Here is a 22,979-nt window from a genome sequence, read left to right as displayed (position 1 = left end):
TCATATTTAACTCTTTGTATTGCTATATTTGAGTATTAAACATTTATATCATTTTGTCTTCCATCTTGGATTTATTTTTATACCTGCCTTAGAATTTTGCAAAAACAATTTATCTTAGGAGGAAGCATAATAAAGTTACCTAGACTTTATAAAGTGGGAAAGTCTACCTTCAAAAACATGCCTATAATGCCTCTGAAAGCAGCTCTGTAGATTTTGGGATAAGAGCAAGTGCACAGAGATGTTATGCTATTACTGCAAGGATAAAGTGTTCTGGAAAAAACACCTTAAACCTGAGTGGAACTTTAGAAAACACAAAAGAATCTTGTTGCTTTCCTCTTTTGTTTTTGCACACTCTTTAAAGCCACTTGTGCTTGTATTTCTAAAGAGTGATCAACCATGTTTTCTCTGTTCATTGCTGTGCAGCCAGACAGAAGATCTAGTTGTGGACATGGGTTTTTAACCCCAGACACCCTATGAGAGCATGTGTAAAAAAGCAGGAAGAGCATATACTCTGGCGTGTTGGAATTAGCCCACACTTTCTATTCTGAAAGCACACAGCTTTGTGAAGCAGAAAATTGCAGTTACAAGCTTGTCTGTGGGGCTGTTGAGGTCATCATCACTATCTCAGTAGTGCAACTACGTGTCCAGCACAAGTACAGTGACAGAAAGTGGGCATGAAGATGGACCATAGATATATATATCTATAGCTCAGATTGAGTTATAGGTCAAAGTCGTTTACAGCACTCACAGATCCCTAGAAGCTTTAATAGCAAGTTTTTCCATCCCAGAGAGAGCCAGTCTGCAGACTGCATTTATGTGACTTGCGTGTTAACAGATACAAACAATACATTTGTCTGTATGGTGGCAATAACACCAGCAATTTGCACAATGTTCATTACAAAAAACCAATCAAACAAACACACAAACCGAAAAAATATATAGACATTATTCCATGACTGTCACACTCACAGAAAGACAGATTAGGCAGATGTAAGTAATATTCAGGTTTATTGATGTGCCGAGAGAGCGAGGTGCAGGGTACTGTTGAACACGAAGACTAAGGAGACACAGGACAACAGGTAAGTATCTTCAGGTAGGATGTAACAGTTGAGTAGAGTCTGTAGCTTCGCAAGACGAGACCAGACACAGAGGTGCAGGAGACTGAGACTGAAATAGTGAGTGTAATCATGATGTACAGGTGCCGGTGATTAGAATTCAAGTGATTGGGATCTGGTGTAACAAGTGGGCGGGAGTGATGATGTGGATGGCTCCGTGACAGTATCCCCTCCTCCACGGTCGGCTCCTGAAGACCGGAACCCACGACGACGGGGACGGCCACGACCTCTGGGTGCAGGACGAGTGGGATGTTCCTGGTGAAACTGGGTTAGCAAGGAGGGGTCAAGGATGTCGTCACGAGCTACCCATGAACGCTCTTCTGGGCCATACCCCTCCCAGTCTACTAGGTACTCCAGACGATTGCCCCGTCGTCGTGAGTTGATGATGGCTTGGACTCTGTAGATGCGCTCATCAGTTGCGACTTCTGGAGGAGGAGGTACATCGGGTTCTGCAAGGGGAGGAGACAAGGGTTCAGAGTAGGGTTTTAACAATGAAACGTGAAACGATGGAGAGATACGGTACTGTGCTGGTAGGTTGAGCCGGTATGTGACATCGTTGAGCTGCCTCTGGATTGTAAAAGGACCTATGTAGCGGGGACTCAGCTTACGACAGGGCAGGCGAAGACGGATATCTCTGGTAGACAGCCATACCTTTTGTCCTGGTTGGAATCGGGGTGTCTCAGATCTTCTGGCGTTGGCTTGGGTGGTATGTCTTCGCACTGCCTGTTGTAGATGGACGTGAGCTGAGTCCCACACCCTCTCGCTCTGCTCGAACCAGTGATTAACAGCTGGAACCTCAGACGGTTCCCCAGACCAAGGGAACAGGGGAGGCTGGTATCCTAGGATGCATTGGAATGACGTGAGTCCTGTGGTTGATCGACGGAGTGAATTTTGGGCATATTCCGCCCAGGGAAGGAACCGGCTCCAGCTGTTCTGGTTCTGGTGGCAGTATGACCTCAAGTACCTCCCGATCTCTTGGATCTTGCGCTCAGTCTGGCCGTTAGTTTGAGGATGATAGCCGGAGGATAAACTGATGGAGACTCCAAGGAGCTTGAAGAAGGCTTTCCAGACTCGGGAGATGAATTGAGAACCTCGATCGGATACTATATCCTCAGGAAGACCGAAATGACGGAACACATTCTGAAAGAGGGCTTCAGCTGCTTCGAAGGCAGTGAGTAACCCTCGGAGAGGAATCAACTTGCAGGCTTTGGAGAATCTGTCGATTATGACGAAGATGCAGGTATAGGACTCTGAGGGTGGAAGGTCAGTCATGAAGTCAATTCCCAGATGGGACCACGGACTGACGAGGGATGGGTAATGGAACCAGTTTGCCAGCGGGTAGTCGACGGGAGTGTTGGCGATGGCACAGACTGAGCAACCCTTGAGATATTGGGAGATGTCTTGGGCCATAGATGGCCACCAGTAGCGCTGGCGAAGGAGCGAGAGGGTTCAGCTGGCTACCTGGGTGTCCAGAGCCCGGAGAGGTGTGAGCTGAGTCCAGAAGGGCTAGACGACAAGATGTGGGGACGTAGATACACCCTTCTGGACCTCCCGGCGGAGCAGGTTCGGTTTGGGTGGCGAGTCGGATATCTTCGTCTAAAGCCCAGAGGATAGGACTGACTATTATGGCTGGAGGGAGGATGGTTTCAGGTTTGGAAGGTTCAGGATCAGGTTGATGGAGACGTGAAAGAGCATCAGCTTTGGAATTCTTAAATCCAGGTCGGTAAGTAACTATAAAGTCGAACCTCGTGAAGAAGAGGGACCATCTGGCCTGGCGTGGATTGAGGCGACGAGCTTCTCTGAGGTATTCTAAATTTCGATGGTCTGTGATGACCTCAAACTTGTGCTTAGCTCCCTCCAGCCAGTGTCTCCACTCTTCTAATGCCAGCTTGATGGCGAGGAGATCCCTGTTGCCGATGTCATAGTTCTGCTCTGCCGGGGACAGCTTGTTTGAGTAGAAGGCACATGGATGGAGTAAAGGTGGGTTCCCCTGTCGCTGTGAAAGTACCGCTCCCACCCCAGTGGAAGAAGCATCTACCTCCACGGTAAACGGCAATTCTGGATCTGGATGGGTTAGGATGGGAGCGGAAATGAAGGCTTCCTTGAGAGTGGCGAAGGCGGTGGTGGCTTCTGGATTCCAGGACAGAGACTTGGGCCGGGATTTGAGGAGAGAAGTGAGCGGGGAACTGAGAAGACTGTAATTATGGATAAACCTGTGGTAGAAGTTGGCGAATCCTAGGAATCTCTGGAGTTCTTTGATGGTGGTTGGTTGTGACCAGGTTCGGATTGTGTCCACCTTCCTCTGGTCCATCTGGATGCCTCTTTGATCAATGATGTATCCAAGGAAGTGAACTGTAGAAGTATGGAACTCACATTTCTCTAGTTTTAGATAAAGGTGTTGCTCTCGAAGACGCTGGAGGATCTGCTTCACATGGTGTCGATTTTCTGTGAGGTTCTTGGAGAATATCAGGATATCATCGATATACACTATGACGAACTGCTGGAGAAATTCTCGGAGGATTTCGTTCATATAACCTTGGAAAACTGAAGGAGCATTGGACAGTCCATAAGGCATCACCCGGTACTCATAGTGCCCTGAGGGCGTCACGAAGGCAGTCTTCCATTCGTCGCCCTTACGGATGCAAATTAGATTGTAGGCACTTCGTAAATCTAATTTGGTAAATATGCAGGCACCACGTAGTTGTTCCAGGGCTGAGGGGACCAGAGGAAGGGGATAACTGTACTTTATGGTTTGGGCATTAAGAGTCCGGTAGTCTATGCAGGGCCGCAAGCCTCCGTCCTTCTTCGCCACAAAAAAGAAACTAGAGGCGGCAGGGGATGTAGAAGGACGAATGAAATCCTGACTAAGTGCCTCCGTGATGTACTCCTCCATGGCCTTCTGCTCCGGGATGGACAGGGGATAGACTCGACCCTTGGGTAGAGTCAGCCCCAGGTAGCAGGTCGATGGCACAGTCCCATGGCCGATGAGGTGGTAGTTGTGTTGCCAACCGCTTGCTGAACACATCCTGGAACGCCCGATACTCAGAAGGAATCTCCATCTTCTTGTCAGACTCTGGGCTCTCAATGGTAGTGGAATTAATGACGATAGACGGACTGGTAGCACTGGAATGGAAAGGAGAACTAGACACCTTGACCACAGGAATTAAACAGGACTGATGACAGGATGAGCCCCACTGAAGAATCTCACCAGTAACCCAGTTTATCCGAGGTTCATGTTGGAGTATCCACGGGCGTCCCAGGATGATGTCCGCGGTGGATCCTTCCAACACCAAGAACGAAATCTCCTCGGAATGTAGGCAACCTATGTGGAGTGTCATGGTGGGGGAGAAGTGACATATGCGACCACGACCCAGCGGCTTACCCAGAATAGTACTGAACCTCTAGGTTTTGGGGACAGCGTTTCCTCTTGATGTTGAGCCTTTGAAGGAGGTTGTGGGAAATGAAGTTACTCGCTGATCCGAGTCGATGAGAGCTTGTGCTGGAACATTGGAACAGGCTGTTACAAGGTAGACAGTAGTACGAGTCAAAGGTGCAATCTTAGGAGAGAGTTGGATAGTACTCACCGCTGGGCGTGGTGGTCGTATAGGACAAGTGGTAATGACATGTCCCTCTCCCCCACAATACAGGCACAGACGATTAATCCATCTTCTTTGACGCTCCGCTGTAGAAAGTCGCTGAAAATCTACCTGCATGGGTTCTGGTGTTGGATGGGCGGCAGATGGTTCCAGAGGCGGAGGATGCATAGCGGGTTGGATTGAAGGGCATGCAGTAAGTCGTTGGGAGATTTCTGGATGAAAGCCTCTAATCCCATATTATCATCATGTATAACCATCAATGAACGAATCTCAGGATTGAGACCGTGGCGATAGGCGGTGAGAAGAGCCACTTCCTCCCATCCACTTGCCACAGCGAGTGTTCGAAAATGTAATGCATAGGATCCCACCGATCGATTACCTTGTTTGAGTCGAAAGAGCTGATCATGGACGGTTAGAGAAGATGTGGACTGCCCAAAAACTTCCTTGAAATGCTGAATGAATGCTGTTAAAGATTTAGTTACTGGAACATCGGCTTGCCACAATGCTTGTGCCCACGAAAGAGCTCGACCACAGAGAAGGGAAATTATAAATGCAATCCGCGCTCTATCAGTGGCATACAATTGGGGTTGCATCTCAAAGTGAAGAGTGCACTGGAGAATAAACCCGCTGCAATCCTCCGCCTCGCCGCTATAGGTCGCTGGTCGGGCCATGGGACTGGCAGAGGCAGCAGGTGAAGGAGTGCTGGGTTGCGGAAGTGATTGACGAACTGCGTTCACTAATTCCGCAAACGGATCCATAGAAGCTGCGCTCGTACTCTGCATAGTTTCGTTCTGGTCTTCTGTCACACTCACAGAAAGACAGATTAGGCAGATGTAAGTAATATTCAGGTTTATTGATGTGCCGAGAGAGCGAGGTGCAGGGTACTGTTGAACACGAAGACTAAGGAGACACAGGACAACAGGTAAGTATCTTCAGGTAGGATGTAACAGTTGAGTAGAGTCTGTAGCTTCGCAAGACGAGACCAGACACAGAGGTGCAGGAGACTGAGACTGAAATAGTGAGTGTAATCATGATGTACAGGTGCCGGTGATTAGAATTCAGGTGATTGGGATCTGGTGTAACAAGTGGGCGGGAGTGATGATGTGGATGGCTCCGTGACAATGACATGAACTAAGAAAAAACAAAAGCTTTTTATTTCTGTCTATGTAGAGGTAATAGGAACATGGAACATGCAGTCCATTGAGGAAACAGGGTAACTGTCAGGGTAACACAGACTGCTATATATACAATAGTTCTCAAAAGTGCAAATACCTTTAATAATTATTCTTATCACCCAGCTATTTTATATCATAACAGTTTATTTGTTGACATGAAATACAATCCTTACTGTCAGCTTCTAGTTTTGCATTTAGTTCCTGCTAGACATGTTCAAAATTACATATAAATATATATGCAGTAGATAGATAGATAGTTAGATAGATGACAGACAGACAGACAGACGCAAAAGACAAATGTAAAAGTTCCCTGATATATGCACGTTGTTCATGACCGTGGGAACACTGTACTTGATACCCTGAAAGACAGAACACTCAGCCCCATATTATATGCTCCACAACCCTGTTATAGTGTAACTTACTGACCAGCAGAATTATAATGTCAAACAAGCTGTACTTAGCACTGAGGTTACAGCTGACTGCACATCAAAACTTATTAAAATCCACAAACAATTACAAAGTAATTTGCATACATTTCTCCACAGTTGTTCACATCAGGAGTCCTCGGGATGACTGTTTCATCAAAATACATGCTGTATAACAGAAGACCTGCTGACACCCAATCCCTGATATCTGCTTTCATTCTCTAACTATGTTGTGTTTGCATAGAACTGTAACCCACCAATATGCTTTCCATACATGTGGTAGTAGAAACTGACGCAGTAAGTTGGGTTGCTGACCACATTTCCATAGGGATTTTTCGGGGGAACATTGAAGGATGGGGTCAATAGTCTTGCCTTGTCACCCTCTAGACGTGGCCGTGAGGTCTCGATGTACATGTAGAAGCCTGTACAAAATGCACAATTACCAAACAATGAACTCAACACATCAAAGTAGCCTAACAACAGCAGCTACAAACAGTTAGAGTACAGCATCTTACATTTGCAATAACATTTTCCCCAGTAGCCTCAAAATTATAAATGCTAGAATTACCTAGTTATAGCTAGTTGCTTTTACCTTGAAATGTAGACTGAAAATAAAGCTAACCTAAAAATGAGAATGAGAATGATTTTTTTCAAAACAGTACGTTCAAATCTCAGATCAATTAGATTCTTGTTCACACCAGATTTGAATTTCTTATTCATTTTAGCAAACTGCAAGTATTTTGGCACATGTGTGCAAGAGTAAGTACAATTTGCACAATAACTAAATGCACATGGCTGATGAGTTGATTCTCAGTAATATTGTCATACTCTCACAACTTCTAAACATTATTTCATTGTGTGAGCCATCAAATGCAAAACAATCCATTCAATGATCAAAATCTGTCAGATGTACATGTACAGTATATTCCATAAATATCTATGACATGGAATGTTTTTTCATTGTTGTTTTTCTTTTGTTGCATTGATGTCATTTTGTGACAATTTTCATTTTTAAAATAAATAAAAAAAATGGACATGCAAATGTGATTTTCTATTTACATACAAAAGTGCATATCCTTTTTCTGTGTACTGCAGTATTATACAGTAATGACTTTCCCAGTAAAACTTTACCTACTCTTGAAATCGGAATCTAAAAAGCTCAGAGTGATACACAATAGCATTCAGCTAGACAAGAGTCAGTGTCAACAAAATAGTTGAATAAAAATGAAATTTGTATTTAACAAACATTTCCATGGTTGACTGCCATGGTGAAAAAACAACTAAACATTTTGACCAGTACTGCTAATTGGCCAATTTACTGACACAATAACTAGGTTTTAAAGCACAAATGAAATGTTTTGAGTGAGTTACTACATTTTGCAGACATGCAATAGAGTTGTGATGTCCCATAAATCAGTTGTGACAATTGCACTTATAGTTTAGAGAAATGTTTAAAAAAAATTAGTCAAAGTGAATCTTTTCACTTTTAAAAGTCAAAAGTATTATTAATCATCACAGAATCAACATGAATACATTAGGTTGCACCAACAAAACAAATTTTAAGGGGTAGATCAGATAGAAATAGATCATTAAGTTAAAAATAGCAGGTTATCACTTTGTACAGTGTATAAAACCCACATAAAAAACAAAAGTCAATTAATTTATGCAGAGGGGTTATTTGATGTATTTCAATATATAAAATACCCTTGTTTGTATTAATAAATTGATAAATATCAGACCATTTTATTGGGGCAAGTTGTCACCCGTGTTTTAAATATATACAATTTCTCAATTATAGGATTATATCTGTTGGCCAAAACAGTTGTTTGTTATTTCTGTACGGTTGCATTTTTGTAGTTTCATAAACCTATATAAGGCTGTTTAATGGAGGTTCTATTGTGACAACTTACCCATTTAGTGTGACAACAAGCACCAAATGGTCAACATGTGTTCAATGAACCGTATCTTTTTTTCCTGGCGATTATTGTTGGAATTGTTCAAAAGGATTTTTTTGTAGCCAAGAAACTGACTTCCAAAAACAAACCTTCCCTGAGAAATAGCCCGGCCTCCTCTATATATCCATGATGTCAGATCTAGAGAACGAATTAGGTAAATCACAATAATAATATCTGTTAAGTACATGCAACACAAAGTAACATTTTATAAAGAGAAAACACTTGATAAATTGTCACGCTACGAGTGCAAGCTTCGATTCACCTCCATTAAACTTAGCACTGACTAAGAATAATCAATAGGACCTCAGTGACTCCACAGCATAGGACAAATTATTTTTCAATTCACATTTTTCATAGCCTTTTAAAAGAAACATTTCTTTAATTTCATATTTGGCGAGAGTGACTTAAAGAGCTATCGACTCTGAGGGATGTTTCACACAAGCCAAGACCTTAACATCAATCAATTCAAATACGTATTTGTTCAAATACACCAAATGTATATAAAAATCTCATTAATATACCGTATATAAATATAGATTATAAAAAGTAGTATAAGCCACCAAAAATACCTATTCAGACTTATACTTAACATAGCACTAACATTTTTCAAATTCCTCTACTGTAGTGGCAAAAAACGCAAGAGCTGATTGCAGGGGCGTAGATTTGGCTTGAACATTGGGGGGTTGCAGCGTGAAACATTTCTATGTTTCCATTGACAATATGTATCACCCCCGGAATCTACTCCCCTGGCTGATTGCATTAGTGATGTGTTGACCCATGGACATTATCCAGTTCCACACCGGATCAGTCATGATCCGATGTCAAGTTTAATGACTGACACAATTTCTCTGAGAGTGCTGCTAATGGATCTCATGGACCTTCTTCCCCTAAACAGCCTCCAATCGAAAGACAGCATGCTGCACTCCTTTAGCAACATGAGATATTGAAAGTGCCTTTGGACACTAATGTTATTAGCCCCTCTCTTCACTTTTGCTGAGGAGATGAGTAGTCTACTCAACATCTGCTGTACAACTGATGAATGACAATTAATTGAATTATTTGTGAAAATTGGACACTTGTGATCTGTTCTTCTAAGTCATTATTCTGAGTAAATCTATCTATATGTTCATATCTGTAGTTACTGATATTTTTTAGACTTTTTTATGTGAACATCTGTTTGTGCAAATGATTAGCAAGAATCACTAATTACTTTAAGATTGAGTGGCAGATGTGCAGTGTGTTTGTAAGTGTACCTTGTTTAGAGCCAGTACGGTCGCTGCTGGGTCCAGTGTTGGGTGTATATTTAGTGTTCCTGCTGGAAGCGCTATGTCTTGTCCAATCAAACTCTTCAGTTTTATCTTGAGTTAACATACAGATGGTTTCCTCATCAAAGCCACAGTGGAACTTACCTATGGAGGATACAGCAAAGAAATAAGTTTTATTAATTTAAAGAATTAATAAAAAAATGTTGATGGAATATTGTTTTGAAATTGAAATGCGTAAATCTTAAAAATAGGTTAAAATATTTATTTTAAGGGATAGTTCACCAAAAAAAGAAAATTCTCTCATCATTTACTCACGCTCATGAAATCCCAGATGTGTATTTCTTTCTTTCTTCTACACAATAATAATTTCAGCTCTGCTGTTCTATTCAATGCAAGTAAATGGGTACCAAAATTATGAATCTCCAAAAGCACAAAAAGGCAGCATAAAAGTAATCCACAAGACTCCTGTGGTTAAATCCATGTCTTCAGAAGTGATATGATAAGTGTGGGTGAGAAACAGATCAATATTTAGGTCCTTTTTCCCTATAATTTCTCTTCCCTGCTCAGTAGGTGCCGATATGCACAAAGAATGTGAATAGCCAAAAAGAAGAATGCGAAAGAGGAAGTTGAGATTCATAGTAAAAAGGACTTAAATAATCTGTTTCTCACCCACACTTATTATATCGCTTAAAAAGATATAGATTTAACCACTGGAGTCTTGTGGATTACTTTTATGCTGCCTTTATATGCTTTTTGGAGCTTCAGAATTTTGATCACCATTCACTTGCATTGTACAGAGCTTCAGAGCAGAAATTTTCTTCTAAAAATCTTTGCTTGTATTCAGCAGAAGAAAGTCATAACCATCAGGGATGGCATGAGGGTGAGTAAATGATGAGATCATTTTTCATTTTTCATTATTGGGTGAACTATCCCTTTAAATACAGAGAGCATCTATAAAGCTAAAGTAGATCATTTTATAATAACATAAGAATTTTGGGTGAACTATCCCTTTGAGGTAAAAACAACACATTTTTACAGTGTGCTTCTTTTTAATGCTCTTATTTTTAAAAAACATTTTTTTATACTAATTTAAAACATACTCACTCCAATGAGGATTCACTGGTGCTGTAAACAGAAGAGAAAATAAGTTAGAATATGTGAAATTCCAACTGTGATAGAGTATACAGTTAATAGTTTAGAAATAAACCATGATAAACAACAGCAGGGGACATGGAAAGGGGAGAGTGCTGTTTGCCCTTGGAGAGCGGTGTTTAGAAAGTGCTTTGGCATCATTACAATGTATCACAAAGTTAGAGAGGGAAAATTAAATAATGTCTCAGTGCAGGAGAGGGTGTTTGTGTGGGGAGAGGTCTCCATGGGGCTGTGCAATGCTCTGGTGAACCATAAAGACCTGTATCTCTCTTCATTCAAATCAAAAGCAGCCTATCAGAGCAGGCAGTCTCATTGAGGGCTAAAGGTGCATTGTGGAAGAAAAGGTTTCAGAGGGCATGTGTGGAAAAGATAGGGAGACTGAAACGTATCTGGATCCTCCAAGAGCAGTGATTCCGCTAAGCTGTGAATTCCTGGGTAGGGTAGGAAAAATCAATGGACATCCTCTCAAGGATCAGAAAATGTTTGAAGATATAATTTTATGGAAATTATTTTTTCAGAGCTCCAACTTGGGCAGAAGGATTTAGAGAAATATGCTAAATGGTTAGTTTACATAAAGATTCTGTCATAATTTACATAAAACCATTCCAAACCCCAATACAAAATGAGATGTTGGACAGAATGTTAGAGACTGACAGCTTCAGTCTCCATTCACTTTCATTGTATGGAAAAAAGATGCAATGAAAGTGAAAGAGGCTAACATCTTTTGTGTTTCACTGAAGAAAGAAAGTAATCCAGGGTTAGAGTAAATGATAGTCGAATTTTGATATTTTGGTCAACTATCCCTTTAATAGTGTTCCTGGAGTTAATGGAGTACAGTGAGAAGTGTCATCAGTTCTGGATTTTTATCTGGCTCTTATAATGAGAAAGATTAGCCCAACAGCATTCAAATGCAGCAGATGTTCATAAGGGGTTGACAATGTAAATGTCTGCTTTGCGAACTGCAGGGGGAACAGCTCCACACAAAATTGATGATACATTTTTTTTTTAAGTATAAAATTGCCAGAGGGTTGAAAGCAGAAGAATCAATTATCTAATGTATGTTTACATAAACACATTTGTACAAATTTTACAAATGAGTGAATGAATGAATGCATGAAGAAATGAATGAATGAATGAATGATGGAAGTGCCATGGGAATTGCAGCCTCAAGGAGAAAAATAATTTTGTCAAGGAACACAAAAGCTCTTTTCCAAAACAGCTGCCTTACTGACTTTGGCCTACATTAGCAGCTGCCTAAACATCCTGCAGTGTCTTCATATCAAAATTTCTGGCAAAAATGAAAAGAAATGGCAAAAAATATGCTACAGGATGATAATTAAATTATTTTAATTAAAACATACTGCTAACAAAAATATGACAAGGAAGAAACAAAAAAAGCTTTCACAAGGTCTTAATTAAGTTCTAAAATTTTTTTTATCATTCTCCATATTTTTAAACATTACTAATATGCTATTTATGTTGATTACAATTATATTAGTCAAATTATGTGTGAGTAAATTAGACTAAAAATAATATAAATAATAAAAATAAGAAATTTAAAGGACATTTTTGTCAAATGTCAGGCTTAGGCTTAGGTTAGGGTCATTTTTAAAACTGCTACTGCCATCATGGCTCCTCATATGTGATGGATTTAGAATGTTCTACATATGCAGCAACTCAGCACATCACACTAATAGCAGAGATTCTTTTACACTGAGATATCAACCTCTACGGCTTTACCATAGGAGAGACCATAACGGTCAGCTTGGATCACATGAGTCTTCTAAGCCAATCATGTAATTGCCCTGACATCAATGAACTGTGTTCAGAGTGTTTACGACAGTGAGTCACCGTTTACGGTTACCATAAAAATTGAATGGGTTGAGCTGTAAACTGACACAAACTGTTGCAAAATTGTCAGTAATTTCTCTTATAAAATTGCAATTTTATCGTAGTAATCTCCATGCATCGTTCACTCCAAAAGGATTGTATACTGTAAAACATGTTGAAGATTAGCGGACAGGTGGTCAGTTCATTAAGTGATGAGCTGTTGCTTCACAAAATTATTCTGCACACTAAAGCATCTTCTCCAGAGACATCCATTTAAAAAGAACAGCCTCTGGTTTTCTTTCCAGTGAATTATGCTTTGTTTTACTAACTTTATAGGCTCCTCCTTGATAGAGGGGTTATGACAAATAGTGCTTGGGATGCGAGACTCACAATTCATTTCAATAGAGTTTGACATGAATATGTTGCTAAGCTAACAATGCAATACTAAAAAAAGCATAAAAAGTACATAGCACACATCTACTGGATTAAATAGTCAATCTTTTTCTCTCCCCTTTTTCTCCACAATTTGGAAGTCCCAAAGAGCTCTAAGTCCTCCTGGTGGCGTAGTGATTTGCCTCAATCTGGGTGGCGGAGGACGAATCTCAGTTGCCTCCACATCTGAGACCGTCTTATCATGTGGCTTGTTGAGCGTGTTACCGCGGAGACATAGCTCGTGTGGAAACTTCATGGTATTCTCTGCAGGCATCTACGCACAACTCACCATGAGCCCTACTGAGAGCAAACCATATTATAGCAACCACGAGGAGGTTACCCCATGTGACTCTTCCCTCCCTAGCAACCGGGCCAATTTGGTTGTTTAGGAGACCTGGCTGGAGTCACTCAGCACGCCTTGGATTCAAACTCGTGACTCCAGGGGTGGTAGTCAGCGTCTTTACTCACTGAGCTACCCAGGCCCCCTAAAATAGTCAATCTTTGAATAAACAACTATTTTTTTCCCAGATATTTTTCAGATGTGATTGAAACAAAGATGAGGTATCTTACGAAGCAGCATAATTAAAGAAGAGTTCCAAGTTCTGGGTTTGTGGTAATCAACACAATGTCACAAAGGCTGTCAATTATTAACTTGTGTTGTACTTGGAACATTCCTTTAAGATCATAAGAGTAGCCTTCGAACTGGAAGCATGCTTATGATGCCTTAAAATCCAGTTCCCATAGGCAGCTCATTAGGTTTTTCAAAGAGTAAAATGTTGCACCGTTTTTTATTTGTTCACAAAAAGAAAAAAGAAGAAGAACTATTAACATTTCTGTCACATGTTTTCACACTGATCACATTTCCTATCAGCTGTTCACGGCTTACTGCTTTTCCTTTCACAAATCTGCAATCTAGAAGCTAATTATGCAATGGAGGTTACATTTCCCTTCCTGTAAACCACACAGCTGTTTCTAAATGGGGTAATGTGGAGAGGCCTGCCTTGGTAAACCAAACAGATGTTACATATTTGGAAACACGTGCCGCATTAACACACACACTTTAATTGATGGGCTCCATCTTTTTCTCCATGTGCTCTCCCCCTCTCTTTTTTCTATCTCCATAAAAGAACAATTAGAGTTACTGGAGCAGGAGGCAAAAGCAAAACGTCAACATCATTGAACACACAAGCAATTGGACCCAGTATATCACCCACTCAGAGAGAGTTCACTGTCGTCCAACTCAGAGGCAAGCTTTAAGCTTAAATTAGACAATATTCAGGCCTTTGAATAGAACAAGCAAAATAACAGCATAAAGTTGTGCTGAGCGGAGCAATAAATTGCAGTATGCAGTATTCATGCTAAATACATAGTGTGTAATCTTATAACCGAGTCTGGGTTTTGAGATACCAATAATAAATACCAAGAATAAAACCCAAAGGCACTTATTATTTTAAAAGAGAGTTCTAGCAAGTTCTAGCAATGCATCCCACACATAATCAAAAGCCTTTAAATTAATGAGTAGAATCAACTATAAGATTGTAAGATGTACTTTCATATTGATCCATTGGAGTTCCAACACCTTTTGATCAATGAATTCGAGAAAAATATAGCTACAGGCAGAGCTCCAAAAAGAGGCGGAGCTCCAAATCACCAGCAAAGATATAGAGAGCCCCAAACCTAACACTTCCCTTGACCCCAACCATGTGTGGATGTGACACTCCCTTTCAGAGTTGGCACAAACCCCTTCTGGAGTAACCCCTCTTTCCACCCCATTTGGAGATCTCCGGCCATACCTACTTGTATATTTCCAGGTTTCCATGACTGTGGGAACCTTGATCCATGTTTAGGCAACATTTTTGCATTGAAATGACCAGTAGTCAATCATTGTTATCAATATTATGAGTAGTAAAAACCAAGTAATGACAGTGTAATAACATAGTCAAGTGTGGTGAGGTGTACTAACTGTCTGACAATACAATTATAATAGCTTGTTAGCATTGTGCTCTCAGCCTGTTTGCCCTCTCTGAAAGGCTCATAAATAGCTGCCAGTTGGTGGCTTTCCAAAGCAATCTACAAGCAGCAGCAAGTTTATGTGTTGAATAACTGCTTTATAAAATGATACCAAATGACACAGTTCATCAATTCTTCTTAATGTCTTATTAATTTGTCTGGCACTGTCCACACATGAATTTGAAATGCAGCCATTTCAAGTCTTAACAAACACTGCTCAACCTTTGACATTGGTTGCAATAGCTTGTCTTTCCAATACAAAACTCACAGAACATGGACATGGCTGGACAAACAGAGACATTATGCTTGCTTGTGAATAGATCAGAATGATCTTCATTCACTGAAAAAAGTAAAATAATCAAACCCATAGGGGCGACCAGGGGCAGTTGTCACACCTTTCATTACATTGAATATTTCTCAGAGTACATTTATTTTTGAAAGTCAATTTCTGTATAGACATACACCTTAAAATCTTAAGTTCTTGCCCAGGAAAATAAGATTTAGCTCACTGAACAGACACTTACTTTTGTTTTATTTTTATATATAGTGGGGCATGTTGTCACACTATATGGTTTAACTTGGCACAATGGAACCTGGCAATAAACTGCCTATTATATACTTTTTACAAAGTGCAAACCGTTAATCAAATATAGCTGCAAGCAGCGACGATGGGCCCAAGCTCCATGGGTCCATTTCCACCTGGTGGCTTTCGGAAAACATGATGCATGATGAACAAATGCATTTGGTCGAGTAACAAGAAAAAACATATATTAATCACATAATGGTTAACAACTTTGATGTGTGTGGCAAATGTAATAAATGTGTAGTTATGGCATAAGTGTGTACCCTTGAACAGTCCAAAAAAGAATATTGTTATTTGATTTGCGGATATGAAAATATCATGTAAGGCATCATGAATCCCCCTTACCTTATCAATTTGACACTAGTCTGAGTAAATTTGATGTGACAGGGCTGAAAATAAGAGGAGTTATTTTTTTCAAAGTGTATTCAGTGTCACATCTATTGTTTCCAGCTGGAGGCCCTATGACCTTGACCCACCACAGCCACATTCATGTCATAAGCAGGATTCAAAAATAAGGCACGCGCATACACTACAACATGATGTCATTTGATCCGCTATCATGACAACGCTATTTAAGATATCAAGAATCCTTTCACAATTTTACATCAGCAGTGTCTTGACATTATTTGAAAAACTATTAATGGGTTTTGGATAAAAATAACAGGACTTTGTCAAAGTCTGTTGTAAGTGCCACACTTCCTGCTGCCAGTTGGTGGCAATATGACCGTGACCCACAATATGTCCATGTGTTCAGCCACAATTACCAAACATAGAGCTAAATTTTTATCTAAATAACACAATACACGAAGAAGATATACACTTCCTTATTCTCATTTTTTTGCCATTCATTTATTGTCTACCCATGGCAACACCATTCAACATATCAAAATATGTTTGCAATTTAGCATCTTCAATGTCTTGGCATAATGTTGCCTACATTTGACAACAGTCACATGAATCCCCTAGGAGGAGGATTTAAAAGTTCAGGGCCTTCAATTAAAAATAAAATCCAAATTCAATACAAATTGGCTGACTTCCTATTGGGTGGAGCTAAAGACTGAAATTTTGAAAGTTGTCTGGCTTGATGATAACTTTGTATCAAGTTTGGTGACTGTAGTTGAAAATGACCCCACCACTTTGGTCAAAAGGTGGTGCTACAGAGCCTGCCTTACATGCCATGGGTGACATTTTGCCCAGGCCTAATGGCCATCGACTCTGATGTGTGTGCAAAATTTCATGAAATTAATAGGTATACCAAGTACCTCAAAAACACCCAAATATAGGAATAATAATAAAGATTTATGCATTGCAATGGCAACAGTATTTAAGGTATCAAATATTCCTTTACAATTTTACATCAGCAGTGTCTTAACATTGTAGAATTTTGAAGCAATTCATGTAAACACAAGAGGGCTATTTCAAAGTCTATTTAAAATTGCCATACTTCCTGCTGCCTGTTGGTGGCATTAAGACCGTGACCATAATAGCCGCATCAATGTGATCAGCCCCAGTTACCAAACATACAGGTGAATTTTTATCAAAATCACAAAATGCACACAGAAGATATAAGTCACACGAATCCCCTAGGAGGAGAATTTAAAAGCTCAGAACCTGTGATTTTCAGAAAATTCAAAATGGCCAAATTCCTGCTTGGCAGAGCTAGTGACTGTTGGGTATGAAAGTTGTTCGGCTCAATGAGAACAACATATGTATCTACAGAGACCCCATTACATGCCCATTTTAAAGGTGGATGCTACAAAGCCCCACCTACAAGCCCATGTGTGAACTTCTGCCCAGTCTTAATGGCCGACGACTCTGATGTGTGTGCAACATTTCATGAAATTGTAAGCATGCCAAGAGCCTCAAAAACACCCAAATACAGGAAAAAAGGAATAATAGCAATTAATGCGTTGCCATGGCAACAGTATTTAAGATATCAAATATTCCTTTACAATTTTCATCAGCAGTGTCTTGACATTATTCTAAAGAATTTTAAAGCAATTCATGTCTTCAACACCTGCTCCACTCTCGTTCTCAGTTGGACTCTGGAACTGCCAGTCTGCTGTGAACAAAGCTGCCTTCATCCCAGCTTTCGCCACACAGTCCACCCTCAGCATCCTGGCACTGACGGAGACATGGATATGTCCTGAGGATACAGCAACACCTTCTGCTCTCTCCAACAACTTCTCCTTCTCCCACACCCCTCAACATACTGGTAGGGGTGGGGGAACAGGTTTGCTCATTCATAATAACTGGACTTTTTCACCAAGGGCTTCACTATGTAACAATACATCTTTTGAATTCCATGCCATTACTACAATGCAACCCACAAAATGACATGTTGTTGTCATCTATCGCCCCCCAGGTCAGCTGACAAGCTTTCTTGAGGAATTGGATGTCCTTCTGTCCCCCTTGCCAGAGGATGGCAGGCCACTTGTGGTTCTTGGCGATTTCAACATACACCAAGACAAGCCCCAGGCCATTGAACTGAATACTCTTCTGGCCTCATTTGACTTGGAAAGACTACACACCACAGCCACTCACAGGTCGGGCAACCAGCTGGACCTCATTTTTACACGTAACTGTACCACCTCTAATATTCTTGTTACACCTTTACATGTCTCTGATCACTACTTTGTTCAATTCAACATGATTCTCCCATCCATTGTAAAACCGACTCCACCTTTGTTTTCCTTTCGCCATAACCTCCGTTCCCTCTCACCCTCTCGCCTTTCCACTGATGTCTCTGCCTCTCTTCCCACAATAAATGTATTTTCCATGCTTGATGTAAACACTGCTACAGACACACTTAGCTCTACTTTAACAACCTGTCTAGACAGCATCTGTCCTCTCTCCTCTAGACTACACCACCCAGCCCCTGGCTGTCTGACGTCCTTCGTGAACATCGGACTGATCTCAGGACAGCTGAGAGGAGATGGCGGAAATCTTAAGATCCAGCTGATCTAGGTAAATATCAGCTTCTGCTTGCAACTTTTTCAAATAACGTTAAAACTGCAAAAACTTCATATTACCAGACCAAGATCAACAGCACCACAGACACTCGTAGCTTGTTTAGAACATTCAACACACTTCTCTGCCCTCCCCCTCCACCACCTGACACATCACTGACAGCAGATATATTCACCACATTAATTAATGATAAGGTTACAGCCATCAGCAATACATTCACTGCACCACACCCTGTCAAACACCTGGCTCGTGTATGCAACTCTTCTTTCCCTATGTTCTCTCCTTTAACTGACACTGAGGTCTCTAAACTCCTCCTCTCCAACCACCCCACAACCTGTTCCCTTGACCCCATTCCATCACACCTTCTCCAGGCCATCTCTCCGTCCATCCTACCGGCACTTACACACATTATTAACACATCCCTTCTTGCAGGCACTTTTCCCACTACATTTAAGCAGGCTCGAGTAACCCCACTGCTGAAAAAACTGCACTTAACCCCACACAGTTAGAACACTACAGACCAGTCTCTCTCATCCCATTCATGGCAAAAACACTTGAAAGGGCAGTTTTCAATCAGATCTCCACCTATCTCTCACAGAACAAGCTGCTGGATGACAATCAGTCAGGCTTCAAAAGTGGACACTCCACTGAGACTGCCCTGCTGTCTGTCACTGAGTCGCTGAGACAGGCGAAAGCTGAATCCAGATCATCCGTTCTGATTCTGCTGGACCTTTCTGCTGCCTTTGACACAGTCAACCATCCGATCCTACTCTCCACCCTCTCTAAACTGGGCATCACTGGAACTGTGCTTGACTGGTTCAACTCTTATCTCTCAGAAAGGTCCTTTGAGGTAGCCTGGAGAGGGGAGGTATCCAAGCCACACCAGTTACTTACTGGGGTACCTCAGGGATCAGTGCTTGGGCCACTTCTCTTCTCCATATACACAACATCACTGGGACCCATCATCCAGTCACATGGTTTCTCTTACCACTCTCTTACCACTGCTAGAGTTGCGTGATGACACGCAACTCTACTTGTCTTTCCAGCCCAACGACACCACAGTGACCGCTCAAATCGCTGTCTGTCTGGCAGACATCTCGGCCTGGATGAAGGAACACCACCTTCAACTCAACTCAACCCAGCCAAGACCGAACTCCTTGTCTTTCCAGCCAACCCTGCTGTTGAACACAACATCACCGTGCAGCTGGGTTCAACTACAGTTTCACCTTCCAAAACGGTCAGAAATCTAGGGGTAACCATTGACGATGAGCTAAATTTCACAGACCACATTTCAAAGACTGCAAGATCATGTAGATTTACACTCTACAATATCAGGAAGATAAGACCCTTCCTCTCTGTACATGCCACACAACTGCTCGTTCAGTCCCTTGTCATAACTAGACTACCTTGTACCACTGTCTCCCTAAGATGATTCGCTGATGTTTTTCCTCTTTTGTAAGTCGCTTTGGATAAAAGCATCTGCCAAATGAATAAATGTAAATGTAAATGTAAACACAAGAGGGCTATTTCGAAGTCTGTTAAAAGTTCCTTCTGCCAGTTGCTGGCACCTTGATAGTGACCCACAATAGCCACATCAATTTGATCAGCCGCAAGGCACTTCCTGTTGGGCAGATGTTTTAACTGTCAGCGCAAACTGTCTGCAATTTCAGTGCTTGAACCTAATAATAATAATAATAATCCTTGGAAGAACAATAGAGCCTCCTCACTTTCAGTGCTTTGGCCTTAATAATTATAATAATCATTAGGAGAACAATAGGGCCTCAGCAATTTCAGTGCTTAGGCCCTAATAATAATAATCCTTAGAAAAACAATATGGCCTCTGCACTTTCAGTGCTTGGGCCCTAATTATGAAACACAAACAAGTTGTTTTGGTAAATAGATATTGACACAGTTTGAAGCAAATATATATTGTTTACAAATCCTTTGAACTGTTCCTCTGTCCTTGGGACTTTTCCCTGTTCCCTGTTCTTCACATTAAAGCCCTCTGCTTTCCCATCAGAGACAATGAAGGTAGCATGTGTGACCACACTCATTACCGGAAGGGCCGGTGATTGTGGGACCACCATGTGGGAAAACAGAAATCCCTGTTGCGCTTCTTTTCACACCTTCTCCACGAAGCTCAGCTGAGTGTTTGATTGCTCAGCTCAAGGTGAAGGTCTTATTTAGACTGTCTTAAGGAGATCAGTGAGTCGGGGGCCTGGGTAGCTGAGCAAGTAAGCATGCTGACTACCACCCCTGGAGTCGCAAGTTCGAATCCAGGGTGTGCTGAGTGACTCCAGCCAGGTCTCCTAAGCAACCAAATTGGCCCGGTTGCTAGGGAGGGTAGAGTCGCATGGGGTAACCTCCTTGTGGTCACGATTAGCGGTTCTCACTCTAAATGGGGTGCGTGGTAAGTTTTGTGTGGATCGCAGACAGTAGCATGAGCCTCCACATGCTGGGAGTCTCTGTGGTGTCATGCACAGTGAGCCATTTCATAAAATGGATTTGATTGTCTCAGAAGCCGAGATAACTGAGACTTGTCCTCCGCCACCCAGATTGAGGAAAGATGGAAAGATGCATCCTTGTGCTTTTTTTCGCACCACTTAACACAAGTAGAACGGAACTACGATGTCAGTAACCAAGTATTGCTGGCTGCCCGGTTGGCTTTGGGGAGGGAAGTCATTGGTTAGAGGGTTGGGGGTACATTTTGTGGTCTGGACAAGAGTATGTGCGCAGAGCAGAGAGGGAGCGGACCGAGGAGTGGAACGGCATGATTTTGCCTGGAGCGAGGAGCTGGTTTTTAAAAAAACGGAGCGTCATTGTTTTCTCTCGCTCCAAGAGCGCTCCACTAATGCTCTATCACGAGCAAAACTCCTGTTGACAGACCTTAATGCAATAATTCACCATGAGTTAAGCAGTGTTAAACACTATTGTCACGAAGGAAAGATGGAATTTCTGATATAAAAGAATGTGATAGAAAAAATACAAATTTAAAATCTAGCAGCACTTAGTAATGTTCGAACTCCAGCGCGAAGGATACTTTCGCTTTCTGTTTTCACGCTCTCTATTATTAAGTAAAGCTTGCGGTAAAGCTTGACTTAACTACATGCTTGTGTTTCGTCTCTTTATTCTTATGTCAATTGGCATATAGTGACAATTAAGGATGGGATGGCGAAGGATAACACGAGTGGGGAGGTGATTGCCACATTCAAATGTTTGTTTTGAAATCCTAAAAGACGTGTCCAAAAAACACGTTGATAATCCGTTCACATGTGAAGAGAAAATCAAAAGGTCAGTAATACAGATATCCCCTATTAAATATTTTGAATAATCATATCAACATTTTAATCTAATGCATCTCAACCTTAACTGTAGGCTAGTATGTACTGCGTTATATATAATTAAACTTTTAATGATGCAAAACACAAACTGAACTAATCAACACGATAATATTGCATAGCTTGACTTTAATCGATTGCTATATAAATTTACTATAGTGCCGTATGCTAATTTATGCATTATACATTTGCAGATGAAGAAGCTCATCAAATGCAAATAGAGGAAAAAACATTCTGAGAATGTTTTTTTTTTTAGTTCACACAATTATAGGGCAAGGTTAATTAAAAGAATTGCAATAATAGAAAATAATATGCAATAATTAGGCAATAATACATAGGCCTAATAATGTTTTTTTTTTTTTTTTTTTGTGGTAATTTATTCATTTGATTTAATTTAATGTTTTGTTTTTGTTCTGGTAATATATTGAGCGGGGTTTCTCTAACCCAGGAACGCAGAGTGAGCGAGGAGCGAGAAATGGACAACCTGGAGCTAGAGTGGAGTGATTAAAGAATGCTTTGAGAGCAGAGGGGAAATTGTTGCACTCCACTCACATACTCTGGTCTGAACTGATCATAAGAACCTAGAGCACATCCTGGACACAATTTTTCACATCATTTTCATTTTGCTCTCTCGTATCACCCAGGCTCTAAGAATGTCAAGCCCGACTCTTTGTCTACATGTTTCGAGGTCCACCGCCCCACCGGATACTATCCTACCGCCACTCTAATGGTGGGCATGGTATCCTGGGAGATGCAGTCTAAAGTCTGTGCTGCTCTACGAAACACTGCGTCCCCCACTATGTGCCCAGTGGGTCGGTTATTTGTTCCACGATCAGTTTGGACGCACATCCTACAGTTGGGTCACTCATCCAATGTCGCTTGTCAACCAGGGGTGATTCACACCTAGACGCTCATTAGACAACGATTCTGGTGGCCATCATTGTGCAGGACATATGCCAGTTCATAGCCCCTTGCCTCGTTTGCATGAAAAAAAATGTTTGTCATGTGTGTTTTGTTATTTTCCCTCCCTCACGGTTTGCAGGCGCTGCCGGTATGGATGATCAGTGTTTCCATAGGAACATTTATTGTTCCCAGGGAACGCTGATCATAGCACTAATTGGCATGATATCAGC

The 22,979-nt window shown here is 41.3% G+C and overlaps 1 protein-coding gene across 1 annotated transcript in view; it reads right to left on the bottom strand.

Annotated features, from left to right (window-relative positions):
* The window catches only part of LOC127662425 (MAM domain-containing glycosylphosphatidylinositol anchor protein 2-like), a 238,717-nt gene that overhangs the window by 5,525 nt on the left and 210,213 nt on the right, over positions 1-22,979 (bottom strand). Inside the window, exons 12-14 of the mRNA XM_052153592.1 lie at positions 10,636-10,656; positions 9,520-9,675; positions 6,569-6,733 (exon numbers count right to left, since the gene is read on the bottom strand). Of these exons, the coding sequence (XP_052009552.1) occupies positions 6,569-6,733; positions 9,520-9,675; positions 10,636-10,656 (342 nt within the window). The remainder of the gene's footprint in view (positions 1-6,568; positions 6,734-9,519; positions 9,676-10,635; positions 10,657-22,979) is intronic.

Source organism: Xyrauchen texanus, chromosome 22, assembly GCF_025860055.1.
Source record: "Xyrauchen texanus isolate HMW12.3.18 chromosome 22, RBS_HiC_50CHRs, whole genome shotgun sequence".
NCBI classification, from domain to species: Eukaryota; Metazoa; Chordata; class Actinopteri; order Cypriniformes; family Catostomidae; genus Xyrauchen; species Xyrauchen texanus.
The sequence above is the reverse complement of the archived record's forward strand: the minus strand, read 5'-3'. Positions and strand labels throughout refer to the sequence as shown.